Source organism: Calonectris borealis, chromosome 18 (genome assembly GCF_964195595.1).
Source record: "Calonectris borealis chromosome 18, bCalBor7.hap1.2, whole genome shotgun sequence".
Taxonomy (NCBI): Eukaryota; Metazoa; Chordata; class Aves; order Procellariiformes; family Procellariidae; genus Calonectris; species Calonectris borealis.
Window position 1 is genome coordinate 15,731,912 of NC_134329.1, and position 16,791 is coordinate 15,748,702.

The following is a 16,791-nucleotide window of genomic DNA, read 5'->3' on the forward strand; positions in this document are numbered from 1 at the left end:
GGTGGGCCTGAGTATGAACCACAGAATGACTGCAACCTGACTGTGGGAGGAGAACAGAACAGAGAAGAATCCCATCCTTTGTGTCCCATTGCTTTCTGTCCCACATGCGCCCTTCTCCCACACTTCCTTTCTGTGCTTTGTGCCTGCCTAAAGCTTCTTGGCTGGAATTTTTCCCTGCCCTTTTGCTGTTCTGCATTTTTCACTATTCACATTCTTTCTTGCGCTCTGGACCCAAGAGTTAGTAGCTGTTCCCTTAAAGCTGTGACCCTCTGAAAATTTTTTTTGGTAGTTTAAGAATACCAAATGTTGAATAAAATGCATCTGATGTTGAGGCAAAAAGAGGAATTTTATCTAAAATGTTCCATATTGAACGTTCAAACTATTACCAAAAATGGGAGTCATTAATTTGTAAGAGATTATTACAGCAAAAATTGTCCTAATTTGAAAATTCTTTGGAAAAATTTTGATATAGTTGAACTACACTTTCATCGTAATTCATGACATTGCTTTCTCAATTTATTCATTGTGAAGGATCTTGTAAACTGGATGATAAGTGTTGATTCAGCAAAGAACAAAAGTATGTGACTCCCTCTGAAGTTAGCGGGACCTGCACAATAAGCCAAATTTTTCAGAAGTGACTTGTCATTTTGAGGGCTTTATTTTTTGGGACTTCGTATGTCTTGAAAGAGACTATTTTTTGGGAAAGTGCTGCCACATGCTCTTTCAAAACAAATTCTTAAAAGCCTTTGAAACCTGTGAATCAAAACACTCATTGTTAGCCATTTTGGCCTAATTTTCTAATTCAGTTTTACAGAAGTCCATCCTTGAGTATGCTGTTGAATCATGGACTAAATGCATTCTCCAGGTCATTTGAAAAGTCTGAAAGATGTATGAGACAAAACGTCAGTTCTCATTTTTTATGTCCTAATTGATTTGGTACCCTGCAGTGGACAGAGTTCAGTGCAGTGTCAAGTGTTGTGATGTTCATGGATGATTTTTCCTAATGAGCTTATGGTTAAATGCAGTCATAGCTAACCATTCCTCCTGGATTTTAACACATCTTGTTAGTGTTCGGGTTGGTTTGGGGCACTGCTGGCTATGTTAACTACTGACTGTGTTTAAACAAAATCATAGGCAGTGTGGTTCCAACCCTGGCATAACTGACACTACTGAAATATATTTCTTCTTGCCTGTCTGGAGAGAAGAGGTTATAACCATGTTTTAAACCTGGTACCTAGAACATGGTATGTCAACACAGCTGGGATGTGCTTTCTTGTGTCCATGAAGAGCAGAAGCAGCTGTGCTGGAAAACAGGTGGATCCAAAGCATGGTTATTTTTGTAGTAATGATAAAACCTATCAGACTCATCATTATATCACTCTTAACATGCTTCATTGATTTATGGCAAACTCTAGTAAAGCTAACAAAAATTGCTTTCTTACCTGAGCTGTATTCACATGTGTAAATGTTAGTGTGGTGTAGGAGATCAGCACCACATTCAGTGCATGCAGATTGTATATGCTTTTTAAAAAAATACCAAATTGCTAATTAAAAAAAAAACCACCAAGCTTAATAGGACATGCATTAAGTTATTGGGTTTTTTTAACTGAAATGCCAAACATTTTTCAAATATTAACTGGAATAGTTGAAAGATGAGGCCAACTTGTATTACTGAATTGTTCTTTTCTGAATTTATTTTCATAGATGGCTATGGTGGTCATGACCATCTTTCTCCAGATATTTATGAAGAATCAGAAACAGATCCTGGCACAGAGGATATTTCTACTCGAATATTTGTTGCACTCTTTGACTACGATCCGCTGACAATGTCCCCAAATCCTGATGCTGCAGAAGAAGAGCTGCCATTTAAAGAAGGACAGATCATTAAGGTGGGATCTAAAAAGAAAGCAAACGAAGGAACCAGTTTTACAAACAGGGTCTCCTTTGTTCCCTGTGGAGAAAGCAACTTGTGTGACTAGGGTCCAAGGTTTTTTCCCTCCAGAGGTTCAGGCTGTAAATCTCACTGGATCTGGAACCTAGTATCTAGTGCTAATGGCTTAAAAATAATTAAGTAATGGGGAAAAATCTCAAAGTCGCTATAGATAGTTAGGGCCAGACTCAATTAGAGATTTAGGTTCTAAGACCAAAATTGTGACTCCTGTGTTCATTGCCACAAACCCTGCAGGAAAAACTGCTTCAGAGGGTGCCACGAAAGTGCTTAGTGTTGTACCTTCATAGATACCAGAGCTGCTGTATTTTTTTAAAATGCTGAACACTCCTAACTAGCATTAAGATTAATTAAAGTCCAAAAATTAGGTGTTCTCTTCCAGAGTCATCCTCTTCCGAAACTGGGAAACCCACTCCCTTTTCTGGCTGTTTGGTATAAAAATACCTAAGCTGCCTTTAAACAGGGTGCAGAAGACAAATCCGCCCTGTTTCAGGTGACAGGGACGGTGTTGGGCTCTGTCAACGTTTTTAGCCAGCCCTCTATTCCAGCTTGCCTCATCTTATGATTGTGCAGCTGCAAGGCAAATTTGTTCACTTTGCTGATCTGATTTTAAAAAGCTAGCAGATTTTTCTGTTGAATCAGCAAATGTAAGCATTCTCCTCCTGCCGCTTTGTATCTTACCAATCTGGTGCAAAATGGGCAGAAGTGAGAGAGGCGGAAGGAACAGCTGCTGGTAGTCCAAGGGTAACTGGGATTTAAGTATGACCTGAAATGGAATCTGAAAAAATGCAGACTCATTTGTTACACTACCCATTTCAAAGATAAAACTGTAACTTAAGCTATTAAAATACTGACTGCCTTCCACTGTGTTGGATTGGATCCTAACACAAATGTCCGTATCCTAAATCACGTTTGAGTGTTAAATACTTTGTTAGATACTTTGCATATCTCCTTACATGATGGTAAAAATATGGAACTTGTTCAAGAGCTTATTTTTCTTTGCAAGAATGTTCATTTCACTCAGGTATTTTAATTATTTCTTCACAAATATGTACCTGTTTGGCACTGAAAACTCTAGAGAGATCCCACATCAGATATTCATTCTCAGTGATGCTTGTTTTATATTTGGAACCATGTGATCTGCTGCTTTGAATTTCTCATCAAATTGTTGTGAAGGTGGATTGGTTTGCATTTTCAAAATACTTTCCGTACATTATCTGAGCAGTGGGATGGTGGAGGGTCAGTTCCACCAGGAGCTGTATGAAGTCGGTCCCGTACATGTGTTACGGTCACATATGCTGTGCTGTGTGAGGCAGTAGTGGTGCCAGGTAAGTCATGGATATATAGTGATTAAAACTGGAAAACGTTCCTGGTCTAGAAAGTTTAGGCTATTCATCGGTCATTTTTAATGAACTCTGATTTGAACTGAAGGGATTAGTTTGGGGTTTTTGTTTGTTCTTAGAAAAGAAAAGAAAAGACAATTGATTGAGCCTAAACAAAGAACAATCTAAACTCAGTCATCAGTTTGGCCTTAAGAACATTATTTTTGTTTAGTACAGTCCTCAATCTAGGCCTTTGTGTCATTAGTAGCCTTTATGAATTGACTGCATTTTTAGAATTTAAGAGAAATTCTGGATTTGTTCTCATTGATGAAAATTCATGCTATTTTTATACCTTAATTCATGTTTTCTGGAAAGACAATAGCAGAGCTTGAGTGTATATATCAAGTATAGTAAGTATCAGATAGGCATTTTTGATCATATACAAGTTGTTCTATTCAAAGTAACAACACTTGGCACAGTTTTGCAAATGCTTCATTTTGAATATCATTCATATGGCACTAAAAATGGTGCCATGTGAATAACTCCATAAACACGAGTGTAAACCATTAAGTATACTTTTGGCTTAGCACAGGGAGAAGCTGACGACTTTTAATGGTGTCTTTCACTTTTTGTGCATTTCACTGCTAACAAAAAAAGTCCAAATTCCGCTTATGTATCTGAAGTCATATATCAAATTAACATAACGATTCCAGTTTTGTAACATAAGAGTAGTCAAAAACTAATACAATTCCACATCCAAATTGTAGTCATCTGTCTATGCTTTAGTAACCATTTACCCTGTATTAAAATTCCTAAATGCTAAACCTGTATTGACCAACATTACCGCTCTTTGAATAACAGGTTTATGGGGACAAAGATGCTGATGGATTCTATCGTGGAGAAACCTGTACAAGAATTGGCCTTATCCCATGTAATATGGTCTCGGAGATCCAAGCAGATGATGAAGAGATGATGGATCAGCTTCTAAAACAAGGCTTTCTTCCTTTGAACACACCAGTTGAGAAAATTGGTAAGGAAAAATATATATGGTTCACTTCTCCTAACTTTTGGGTGCTGTTAACTTGGCTGGATCTGCTTTGCCTTTTGTTTTTACTATATGCAGATGCATCTAAATTTTACAGCAATTTACTACACCATGGGATACATTCTGTGTCAGTATCTGGATGACTTTATTCAACTAATATTTAATCTTGGTCACATCTTTTGCTGCAAATGAAGACTTGTATCTTCACCACTCCACTCATTACTTTCTTTTCTTATTTAAAAAAATGGGGTTTGTCACCGGAAAGATTTCTAGACACAGAACAGGATCCCTGTGCTTTGGAGTGTGCTGTGCTGAGGTGCTTTGTGATACGCTCACTGCTGCAAAGCATAAAAAGAATCACTTATTTGTTGTTATTTTTACTCTTCTACATTTTCCTACTTTACCAATAATTTAAAGGGATGGTGGCAAAGGGTTATGTGGAATCTCATTTGGGATAGCACTACATATTTTGAGATTTTATGAATATTGCAGTAACAAACCCTTTAAAAAGCAGAGTTTGGCCAAACAATTCTGTGTTATGAACCACTTGTGTTACATCATTGGTTCAATGTTGTACACAGATACACAATGCAAGTATCTTAACTTAGATTTCTTTCTAAAAATAAATTTCATACAATTATCTCAATATGTTTTAAAATTTTCAACATGATTCAGAGAGTATAAAGGGCTGGAATTGGTTCAGTCCTGTTTAAAAGTGAACTGTAAAAGTGGTTGCTAAAAAAACCAAAGAAATCTTCCACAATTGTTTTCTTAGATTGAATAAAACCTTATCGTTTCCAAAATCATATTAGTAAATGTGAGACAAATTATTTTTTGTTGTTTTTTTAAGATATTGAGATATTTTAAAATTCTCCATTGTCCATGAAAGGGAGGGATGATTGAAATTCTTAATTGCTTAATTGAGTTCTTAGTTCAAATCTGTGTATTTATTTGCTTATGCCACATAAATACAACAAACACTCCCACCCACAGGCACTTTTAAGCCCCACTGCCCATCTGCTCCTCTAGGTACAGCGCATCCACCTACATGCACGTTTGTAGGACAAAAACCTGGGAGAGGCACAAGTGGGACCACAGAGGTGCCTGAATAGGTTGGCTGCCTACAGCATTATTCCGCACAAGCAGTGGTTCTAGCATGGGTCTGCACCATTTGAAGTCTGTTAGAATGAGATACCTAACCTGCTTAGGGACATCTGTAAACACAACCGGCGGCCTGATGGGATTAAGAAGTGTCTAAATACATTTCTACTTCTACAGTGAGGTCACACGTGGGTACAGAAAACATCTTCCTAAACAGCTACGACTGAAACTTAGGTCCTGCTCAGTGCTCTCAGTTCTTATCAAAGTCAGCAAGTTGATGATACAGAACACTTGTGAAAATGAAACCGCTAGTCTGCATAGCTCCCCATAATTTGAATATTTTGGCTAAGGGTCATATTTTGCAAATACAATTGGATTTTTTTGTTGTACTCAACTGACAGCGTCTCCCGAAATAGCTGAGAAATCAGAAAGTCTTTATGTTGGAAAGAGGGAGAGGCCATTTGTGACAGAAATGTTGCCCTGCCTTACATTTTTAAGCAATTCTTTTTATTCTGGGATGTTTCTGAGAAAGCTGTTAGCAACCTACCCCCAGCAGTTCACCTTTAAATATTTTAGCACTTTAAAAGCATCACGTATTTTCTCTTTAATACGGATTTAAATTGTTAGCCGTTTAAAAACCAAAAAACAACAAACGCTCTTACTATGGATTTGGAGAGAATAGTTAGTTTGGCTTAATTTTAAACTAAATACAAATTCTGAATAGCAGATATCCACGTGCTCAGACCCTCGCTGTCACAGAGGCTGCCCACGTGGATTTTTAGCAGAAGCCAGCTCTCATTGCCAGTCTGTCTCGTATTGTTACTCATATTTTTAATGTCATATCAGACACTTTACATGCTGTGTTCATATGACTATATTTTTCTTAATCCTTTGCCCACATTAAATCCTTAAAAACAGAACTTTGAACAGCTTCATATCTTTTCTTCTTTTATTTGTATGCATTCCTTTCCTGAAGTCAACTGTGACCGTTTCAAAGAGAGCACACGCTCTGTACACCGCAGATCCAGAAAGTCTAAAAGAGGTCTGTGCTAAGAACCAATAATTTGATTCAAGCTGTAAATTAGCTGAAATGGTTTGAGCTGTCTAGATTTACTTTTTTATGCCTCTGAACTTTTGGAAACCAGAAGTTGGAAAATATTGTCACGTAGCAATTACATATAGGGTCCCTTTTGGATTCTTTTCTTGGTCGTAGAGGGGCCCTTGACCGGAACAGTGGGCAGTATCTTGCCCGAGAGAAGTACCTCAAAATGGCAAGTGCGACTCTGAGAGAATCATTTAGGTATGGGTTGATCCAGGCTTTGGGGAATCAGGGGGATCGGGTCCCACGTCTGTTACAGCCCGTGCCTTCATTCTGGATCTCTCCTTGTGTTCTGTGTAAATCCCTTGCATTGGTAGCTGGGAAAATAACTGCAAACCACCCACTGCAAAAGTAAGTGATCTCCTCCGACTGAGTGCTTCGGTGTCAGCTGGTGGGTGATGGGACAGCTGTGAGTGCATGCTCCTACATTAGCCGAACCTTTAATGTTCCCCCTCCTGCCGGAACAACCATGGGGTGCCTCCTAACCCAGGTGTCCCTTGTCACACTGCATAACGCTCATCAGACTGCCCTCAATGCCTGTCTGTACGTAGCACTAACAAGCATGTTTCTCTTGCTACAGCAATCATCCGCAAGAATCATGCTAGTATCATTCAAATTTAAAATGAAGCCCATTTTGGACTTCTCTGTAAATGTTTAATACCAATCAATAAACATTTCATGTGGTTCCTGGAAACTACAAATTTTACTTCTTTCCTTCTGTTCCCCACAAAGGAAACGTAAAATTAAACAGTACTTGAGAGTGTGTTTTTGTGGTCAGAGTCTTGAAAATACTGCAGACCACTTACATGATGGGAGCCTCTTTTGTCGTGGGACAGCTGAGAGTCTCCGTTTCTCCTTCCAGCCTCCCAGCAGAAAGTTGAAGAATAATCCCAGGCACAAAATCCCTCGTGATTAGGAGGGAGGAAGGGAATAGACAGTAAATGTGGAAGTTTGAATAAAACGAAACAAACATGAGTCTTGAATGTTTGGCTTTGTATACCCTGGTAACCTCTGATTCTTCCAACCAAGAATGGCTGAAAATTTCAGAACGTTAGTTTTGCAGATAAATACTGTTCAGAGGAGTCAGTGGCTTAGAATAAAGAGGGCAGGCCAACTGTTAAGTTATTTCTGAAATGTACATGCTGTTTTGAAACCTTTATCTGTGTTAGTAGGTTTGGTAATCTGCGACCTTTTATCACTGTGCTAGGGAAATAGCAACGTTGTTACTGCACTGTTGTGAAAATGACGTGCGGGAAAATTGCACCTCGTTTTTCTTTTCAAAATGACTTTGATAGCTTTCCTTCCCTTCCTCTCCTTGTGATCGCAACAGAAAGAAACAGACGGAGTGGCAGGCAACATTCAGTGTCTACACGAAGGATGGTGGCGCTGTATGATTATGACCCAAGAGAAAGTTCTCCTAACGTTGATGTAGAGGTATTGGCAGAACTGTTTACTGTGCTTAGCATTTATGGAGCCATAATTTAATTAAAACATTAATGGAGCCATAATTTAATTAAAACCTAGTTGGTATTAATAAGCACTGTTATACATTTACAGTGGATATTAAAAAAAAAAATAGTTCAGAATTACAAACATTGGTCAAGTGTTTTTGGACAGATGTATGTGACAAGCTTACGACTTCTGAACAGGTAGATTTATGGTTCTTGTTCAAACAAAATCAAGGAATATCCTTTGTAGGATTTATATTATATAAACATTATATAGTTATATTATATTATATATTATATTATATTATGACATTATATAGTCAGTTATGGATATATGGTTGTGCAATATATGTGTATACATATATATATATAAAAACCAAAAGTCTATATGGAAAAAAGCATGGAGTTATAAACAACAAATGAGCATTAGCTAGATCTTCATTTAAAAAACAGCTGTTAGCTACCTCTTCATTATGGGTTTATCTTCATTTACCCACATGCAGTCTTCCATCTCTTCGTATTTGTCATATCCTTTTTACGTTGTCTTTCATGTTACATGGTAAGTCCCTCAATCAAGATTTGATGCAATTTTCATTTATATATGCATTGTGATAAGAATGTCAGGGTACACTAAAATGCTAAAAAAATACTGCATACCTAGGAACTTCCTCAGTTATCCTTTAAAGTGTGGGTTTTTTTAATTGGTGAATTGTAGAACAATTTGGAATTTTTTAAAGAAGAAAGTGAATTTTGAAATATGTGGGACTTGATGGTTTAATGAGTTTTAAACCCTCGAGTCCCACATATTTCAAAACTCACTTTCAGACTTGTCTTATATTTCTCAAGTTGGAGAATCTGGTTCTAAATTCTGGTGCTTCAAAGTAGTTTGGGCAACAAATCAAATAAATTGCACTGATATATTGCAAACATTTTATTTGTTCTCTCTCTTTCCCATGGCCAAAGGAAATTAAAAATAAGTTAAAAAAAAAACCTAATTAAATTACATTTAAACCGCAGGCAATTAAAAAGAGCCCAGCAGACTGCTCATCAGAGACTGGAGATGCCTGTTACGAAGCCTTTCTTGAACAGAATCCATTATAGCTCCACAATTTTAGTTCAGAACTTTGTGTTTCAGGAAAGCAGTCTCAGCTGTTCTTGTACCCGTTAGTCCTAGCGCTCAGCTCAGTACAGGGCGTGGACCTGAACCGTGTCCCTCCCCTCCTCACAGGAGGATTGACTTTAAGGGACCTTTGAAGTCATGTAGTTCAAAGTTCGTTCAGGTTGTTCAAGGCTTCACGCAGACGAGTTCTGAGTATCTCCAAGGTCTGGTTGCACTCAGCTCATTTGTCGCAGGTAGTCCTCGGGGTGTTCAGAACCTAGTGGGAGTGGTGCCAGATTCAGCAAGCTAAAAAAAAAAAGATAAAGTTTTGCTCTCAAAGTTCAATTCAGTCTCACTAACTGTGTCGTAACATAAAGGCGAGGGGAAAATATTAATGTATTTAGTATTAATAAAGCCAATGTTAAGCTTTGCCTAACAAAACACGCACTATCACATGTTCCTTTTTCTGCAGGCTGAGCTGACGTTCTGCACAGGGGACATTATCACTGTCTTTGGTGAAATTGATGAAGATGGATTTTACTATGTAAGTTGGCTTCTGTTTGGTCACTTCAGACTGCTACAACCTGTTAGAGCAATCTTCACTAGCATGAATTATTAAATGACAGCCTGGGGGGATTTCAGCGATTCCAGCTCGTTGTGTTGTGGGAATAGCCGTGACCCTGACAAAAACGTCAACCCAAATGGCACACCTGGAAGCACTGTCAAAACGGGGTGAGCATCACCACTCCCGTTCTGTACCTGGGAGACGGAGCTCACAGACAGCCCCGTTAGAGAGCCGGCCTTGCAGCGCCTGCTGCTGCACGGACTGCAGCAGAACCCGAGACGCTCCCTCAGCTGGAGGAGATCACACGGCACAGAAGAAGGTTCAGTCTTGCCCCTTCAGCACGTGTTTTTAGGGATTGTTCACGCAGCTCAGAGCTGCCTTGGCATTTTATAATATTTGCCTCCTTTAGTTTACTGGAAGATGCGTATTTTGATCATACAGGTATCTATGCAAATGTGTGAATGACTTGTAATGGGTAAGGCATTTCATGTGCGAGAAAAACCTGTCCCTACGATAAACAGTTATTTGATTAAAATAAATGAATAAAATAGTTCAGTAGTCTTTTAAGTACTAGTTAACTGATCATACTACTTTGTCATTCATTTAAGAGGAGTATAATCAGGGGAGACAGTATTCCAGCATTGCTTGCCCAGCTGAACTGTCTTCACGTTGACGGTAGCTGCCAATCTGCATCTTGAACTTGCGTTTTCCATTTCCACAGTGTCTTGCCAACAGAAAACAAGCTGTCTCTTTCAGATAGATTGTAGAAGTGGCCCCTGTTGAGACCCAAAGGAATAATTTGATCATCTCAGAATTGCCTTGAGGTTGTGCAGCCCAGCACCACACATACGCGTGGCGTTGCAGTCCTAAGGACCCAAGTCTAGAAACCGGGTGGGAATTCAGTTCCCGCTTCTCCATTGCGCATAAAGAACACAGGGGTTCATTTGCTCTCCACTACACACGATATCTCTTGTGATCTTCAAAAGCGTGTAAGCTATTAAGGTCCCAAGTGACCTTAGATGGATATTTCCTCTTCCTCATTGGCTTTGAAATAGTCAAAAGTATTTCCTTACCTTCTTGGGAACCTACGTTTGCTTTAATTAAAACATTCACTGAAATTTTCATCATGTTGCAGGGTGAACTTAATGGACAAAAGGGGCTGGTTCCTTCCAACTTTCTTGAAGAAGTGCCTGATGATGTTGAAGTCTATCTATCTGATGCACCCTCGCGATATGTTCACGATACACCGATGCGTACAAAAGCAAAAAGGGTAAGCAACCGAATAAGAAAAACTTAAATTTTTATTTTCCATTCCATTCTGTCTCTCATATAATTTAGACATTACTTTTAACATTTTAAATCCATTTGCCTATTTAAATTTAACTTTCAAATATATAAAACAAAACATAAAGAAAAATGACTTTACTTAGCCTTCCACTAGCTCGTTGCATTTGTAAATGAAGAAACTAAATTTACCATTTGATTGCAGTCATTACAGTACCTTCAATTATACTTTGAGTTTAAACAGCTTTTCCCTGGTGAACGTAGTTACTTCCTAATGCTTCTAAACTACTCTTACTACATGCAATGCCTAGATGAAAGCAAAAGTTCTTGTGGACGAAAGACTGGTACACGCATCCTTTAAATACAAATTGCCAATGCAGCTGATGGACAGTGTTCATCTCTTAATCCTTATGACTTCCTATTCCAACTGGCATTAGTTAATTGCCCAGAGACTTCTAGTTTATGAAAGACTAATCATGTTTAGAGTATCTCATTTTTTGTTTTGTTTCATCACTGCAATACTTTTATATATTATATATTTTATATATATTTTTATTTCTTTGCTCATCTGCTTGGAAACAGAAGAAGAGTGTTCATTTCACACCTTAATAAGGCAATGTAGCCTTCACGTAAGTGAGCAACTGAAGATACCAATAGAGATTTCAATTAAAGCTACATGGCTATCTAATGCAAGTCTTGAAACTTAATTGTGGGGGAAAAAAAAAAAAAAGAAATATGTCTCCAAAATCCTTGGCCGCAGAAGAAAAGGCTGTATGCTTTTACTGTATCTCGTAAGTCAATTTAGCTTGTTTAGGAGACAAATCCTTTAAAAAGGAATCCTTAGAAATAAGTCAATTAGACCTCACTTTATGAAGGTCATCGTTTGGAACATATTTCTTCATGAGCTAAATGTTTATGTTTACATAGAAAGGCAAGTTTGATGTTTAACTACCCTACAAACAAAAGCTGCATATTGCATTGTTAGCCAACCCAGAATGTAAAAATTCCAAGCTCCTGTATCAAGAGAAAAGCACAACACCCCCAACACTTAAAGAACATACAAATGAAACGTAAGCTGATGCGTACGGTAGTTTACAAGGGTATAGTTGGTTTTGAAACTCATTACACTCAAATATAGCTACAAATTGTCTGCCTTAAAATGTGTTTTCCATAATCGATTATACCCCAGTTTGCCTAAGACCAACTATTCACCAATTCTGAAAAAATCCATTCATATGGTACAATTTACTCAGCTTTTCCTAGAAAGTGCACATTTGAAATATTAGCAACTGTTTGGTTTACCAATGCAATAAAAGTCTCACTATGAAACATGCAGCTCACTGAATGAATGCATTAGACTAAACATATGGTATCTTCAGGTGTACGTTGGGGTGCTTTACCAAGTTGTTTTTTTTTCATTAGAATTAGACCTTGATTTAAAATCAAAGTAGGCTTGAAGCCCCTTTGCTCAACTCACTGTTGCACAATGAGCCAGTAAATTGCTAATTTTTTAACTTGAACTACACGATAACAACAGGGGCCCCCTAAGGCATGGATTCTACTATGAAAATATCATCTTAATTGATAGTATCACATTTTGTCAACTGGGCACTGTAGTTAGGATAGGCTGAGTATAAGTAGTTTTAGCATTTTCATTCAAGTGCTTTTGACAATTGAGAAAAAAAAAAATAGCTGTTTAATATACTTAGGAATGCTGTCATCTAACTATCGTACAAGTATTCACCTTCATTCAGCAACCTCATAGCTGCAGCATACACATCAAGCAGTCAGGGTCTTTAAGCTTTCTTTGATTGCAATTAAGGTTCATTTTAGCTTTTTCTTTCTCCTTTTTTTTTTTTTAAGCCAGTGTGCCATCTTCTTAAATATGTACATAAAGTTTGCTAGCCAATTTTAAAAATAAAGGCATTTAAAAGACATTAAAAAAATAAGTGATCATGTAACATTTTAAGTAATTTCTTCTGAAAAGAGTTTGGCTTCTATAGATTGCTAATCTGTAATAATTAACACATTTATTTTTCTTATATCTATAGCTAAAAGTATATCCCTTCATTTTTGTACTATCAGAGTACTGAAATGCAACACCAAAACCAGTTTTGTGGCTTTTGTGGCCAGAACTATGGCAAAACAAGTGTATCCAACTCTTTCTTTAAAAAAGTATAACCAAAACAGGGCTCTATTGGAGTGTTTTCTATTGTCTGTACTTTTTCCTCAAAATTTATGTATTTTCCATAAGCCCATATGGTATTTTAAGCCACAAAGAAGAAAGGAACCAGCCCTTTTGTTTAAGTGGGTAATGGGACAGGTGATGTTACCAACTTTCTTGATGATAATAGCTTTTAAGCTTTCAAACATTCAATAAATTATAACAATGTACCTAATAGGTTCCTCCTGAGAATACAGGTACATCACGGAGAGCACCATCCCCCACAGTTCATCTCCATTCTGGGTCACCTACGTCACCTATGGGTTCTGGTAGTCCCGGGAGAGGCAGGGATATGTCCTCGAAAAAGAAAAAGGGGCTGCTTTCCAAAGGCAAGAAACTGCTGAAAAAGCTTGGTGCAGTGAAATGATTCATGTACTCCTGGACAACTTGTAAAGCTTCCAGTCTGTGTATTATTTTTTTTTTTAAACGTCAAAACTAGGGCTTTCATGACTATGCAGTACAACTTTACTAAACCTTTACATTTTTAACGCTGACATCAATAGAATCATGTGACTTGCTTAATCAAAACAGCAAGGAGAAAGGAAGTGGATTTGTTGTTGCAAGTATTTTTTTCTTTTTAAAAAAAAAAATATTTGTGGGATTAAGGCCAGAAGAACATGGTTTTATTTGACGTCAACTCAACACCTGCAACTCCATTGGATAAATCTCAGCCTTTAGTCTCCTTTAACCATGAGTGGGGGGAAGAAAACTGTGTTCGTTGATTCCTGGTTCAGGGAGATCACCCCACTGTATCTAATCTTTATCATAAACAAAAATGGTCTTGAAACTCCTAGTTTAATCAGCCTTGATGTTTTGCCTTATTAATGCACAATGATTTGTACTGTCTAATAAATATACAGCGTATACTTTGTATGTACTGTGTATTCAACTGTCTTCATCTTCCCTAAAACATGGTAATTTAAGATCAAGTACTATGTTACTGACTCCATTCAATGTCTGATGTAACTCCTGGGAGTTTGAAAGTGCTGTGCAAATTGCTTTTTTTTTGGTTTTTTTTTTGCTTCTTTTTTTTTTTTTTCCCAAACCAAAACCCTTGTATTGATTTCTTATGTCAACATTTTCACTAAACTGAAATCAGATACAGTGTAAAAGTCAGTTATTCAGAGACTCACCCAGTTTCAACCATACAACCTCCAGTTTTGGAGTTCCTGGTTCACTGTTCTAAATTACCAGGAAAACAAACAAACCAACCAACCAACCAACCAAAAACTCCGCAACAAAAAACCTTTACTCCCCAACTTTTTTTCCTGTGGAGGTACAGTCCTAAGTTAAAAAGCATTTTCATATTGCTGATGTCAGACACAAGATAAAATGCATGTCTAAAGTAAAAAGTGAAAAACTGTGTTACATACACAAGCCGTAGCCAGTAAAAAGGCTGCAACAAGTGATAATCAAATATTAATTGCAATATTGGCATCTCAAGAAAAACAATCTTACACATTGATGGCAGTCATTGGCTGTTACTATTTTGTAATTCTTGTCCATTTGTAAATTGTTTTTACTGTTTATACATACTTTTCAGACTGCCTTTCTTTTTTGTAATTTATGGAAGGTTTATAAATGAATGATCAAAGCTTCCCCATTGTGTCTTCAGATAATAATGTAAATTACTGTAAGATACCGTGTGCTAGATTATAACATTTAATTAAAGAAAATAACTGGCCTAAATTTGTGGTAAAGTACTGTGTGGGTGTGTGCATGTGTACAACTGTTGTGTATTATATTTTATATAAATAAATAATTTGATATTTTGTAGAGTGCAGTATGTTTCATGAATCTACTGTATCAGTTGCTTGATTATTGTGTTAGCCTTCCCAAAGGATTGGACACAAAGGCTAAGACCCATGCCCAGGGAGCGATGATTAAGCATGCAGCAATGGTGCAAGCTACACGTTCAAACGCGGTGCCCACGTGGAGAAGGAACAGTCTGCAGTGATCATTTCCTACCTTTCCGTAGCTAAGGAAGCAGCTGCACTAGCTCCTTTTCTATTGACCTCAAATGATGGAAACCAGAACAGAACAAACACCCGTGACAGGTGTACGTAAGTTATACATAACCAGGAAGAAATACAAAATACTAAGTAGTGAATAGGGAAAGCTACCACTGTATGACACCACAAAGACCAAAATATTTGCCAAAAACCCCTCTGCCTCTCTTCATTACAAGTTTCACATGGAAGAAGTTGGTACAGTTCTCTCAGCCTAGGAAAGAAAAAAACCTGAACTGAACACAAGTTATAGCGCTCCCTCATTTTTCAGAGCTGTCAGCTGCTGAAATTTCCTGTAGAATAAAGGCTCATCTAAATGCAAGATGCCAGGAGCTTTCCAGAGGTAAAGAATGGTTAGTTACGCTAGCATATGTCACATAGTATGCCCAAAGCCCAGTCTTCAAGTATGTACGCAAATACATCTAACACGATCAAACAAGCAAGGATTACGGCAACAACTTTATTTAAATCTCGCAAAGAAAAGGAACAAGGTTCACAACGAGCTAGTTAAAAAAAAACTAGCGCCAATCCAAATGCTTCCATAATGCACTAGTTCGACTGTGCCTGGTAATGCAAAGATCTGAAATCAACGTCCATCAACACAACTGATATTTGCTTTACAAATTAAGCTACTCCCGCTGAATAGTTACCAATTAAATTCTCAGAAGTACGATACAAACCAAGGCCTAAGCATTCACATTACTTAGAACCGCACAACCAAAAAAACCCATGAATAGTAAAACTATCTACTTTTTTTGCACATCAGTGCACTGATACTCTTTGTTAGAAATTATTTTTCTCATTTGACGAGCACGCAGTTAAACAATGACAACCAAGAAATTTAGCTCATTCCAGTTATGAATTTGCAGTTGTCTAAAACAACGATTTAGTCACACTATGTAGTAAATATGAAGTTACAAGACTAAGAAAAAGCATGTCAATAGGATAGTCCATTGTAAGTCACACAGCCCCAACACAGCATTCAAGCTTAGACAAAGCCATCACTTTTGTGGAGGGAATACTGTAGCCTTAGATAATAAAGGTGTTTCTATAGCTGTGGTAAGATACAATTCTGCCTCTGGCACTCATTCCTGACACTATGGTATACACAGACCTTCCTCCTCAGCTACGCCCGTTTGAAGGAGTCCCACTTCACTTCCCTCTACTCCTATGGCGACACACGTGAGCACAGGACAGTTTCTAGTTGGTCTGCAAATCACTTGCAAGGGCACATGTTAAAAACCCTTCCACAGCTTTTGCAGCACTATGCAATCCTAAAACAAAGCGTGATAACCGAGAATAGCTGATAGCCTCCTTTTAAGATACGAAATAGTTTAGGAGGCAAAACTTTGCCCTCATTTTAACAGCCAAGAAAAACAAGGAAGCAACAACTGCATTTTGAAAATTAAAAGTGTAATGTGCTAACTGAAGAAGTTTGGGTTTTGGTCTGCGTAACTATGTATCTTGTATGCTAAAAATAATTCTCTGTAAGACTTCCACAAAACATAAATAAAAATAAGAACAACTGATAATCTTTTGTGAAGAATCCCAGAAACACTTCTTTCTTTAGTAAATAAGTATTAAAAAATAATAAAATATTATATAGTTTTTATAGCAATCAGAAACCTGTTCAAAATGCAGATCTGC

General features: G+C 37.5%; 1 protein-coding gene across 5 annotated transcripts in view; it reads left to right on the forward strand.

Moving 5' to 3' along the window:
- The window catches only part of RIMBP2 (RIMS binding protein 2), a 116,479-nt gene extending 101,568 nt beyond the window's left edge, over positions 1-14,911 (forward strand). Inside the window, exons 18-24 of one of the 5 annotated variants that reach the window (XM_075168123.1) lie at positions 1,705-1,889; positions 4,132-4,300; positions 6,393-6,458; positions 7,846-7,949; positions 9,535-9,606; positions 10,763-10,897; positions 11,494-12,581. In XM_075168123.1, the coding sequence (XP_075024224.1) occupies positions 1,705-1,889; positions 4,132-4,300; positions 6,393-6,458; positions 7,846-7,949; positions 9,535-9,606; positions 10,763-10,897; positions 11,494-11,520 (758 nt within the window). In that variant the 3' untranslated portion in view covers positions 11,521-12,581. Of the gene's footprint in view, positions 1-1,704; positions 1,890-4,131; positions 4,301-6,392; positions 6,459-7,845; positions 7,950-9,534; positions 9,607-10,762; positions 10,898-11,493; positions 12,590-13,313 lie in introns of those variants that run through there. The other 4 variants (XM_075168124.1, XM_075168126.1, XM_075168127.1 and 1 more) reach the window with 4 other exon arrangements.
- Positions 14,912-16,791: the final 1,880 nt, after the last annotated feature.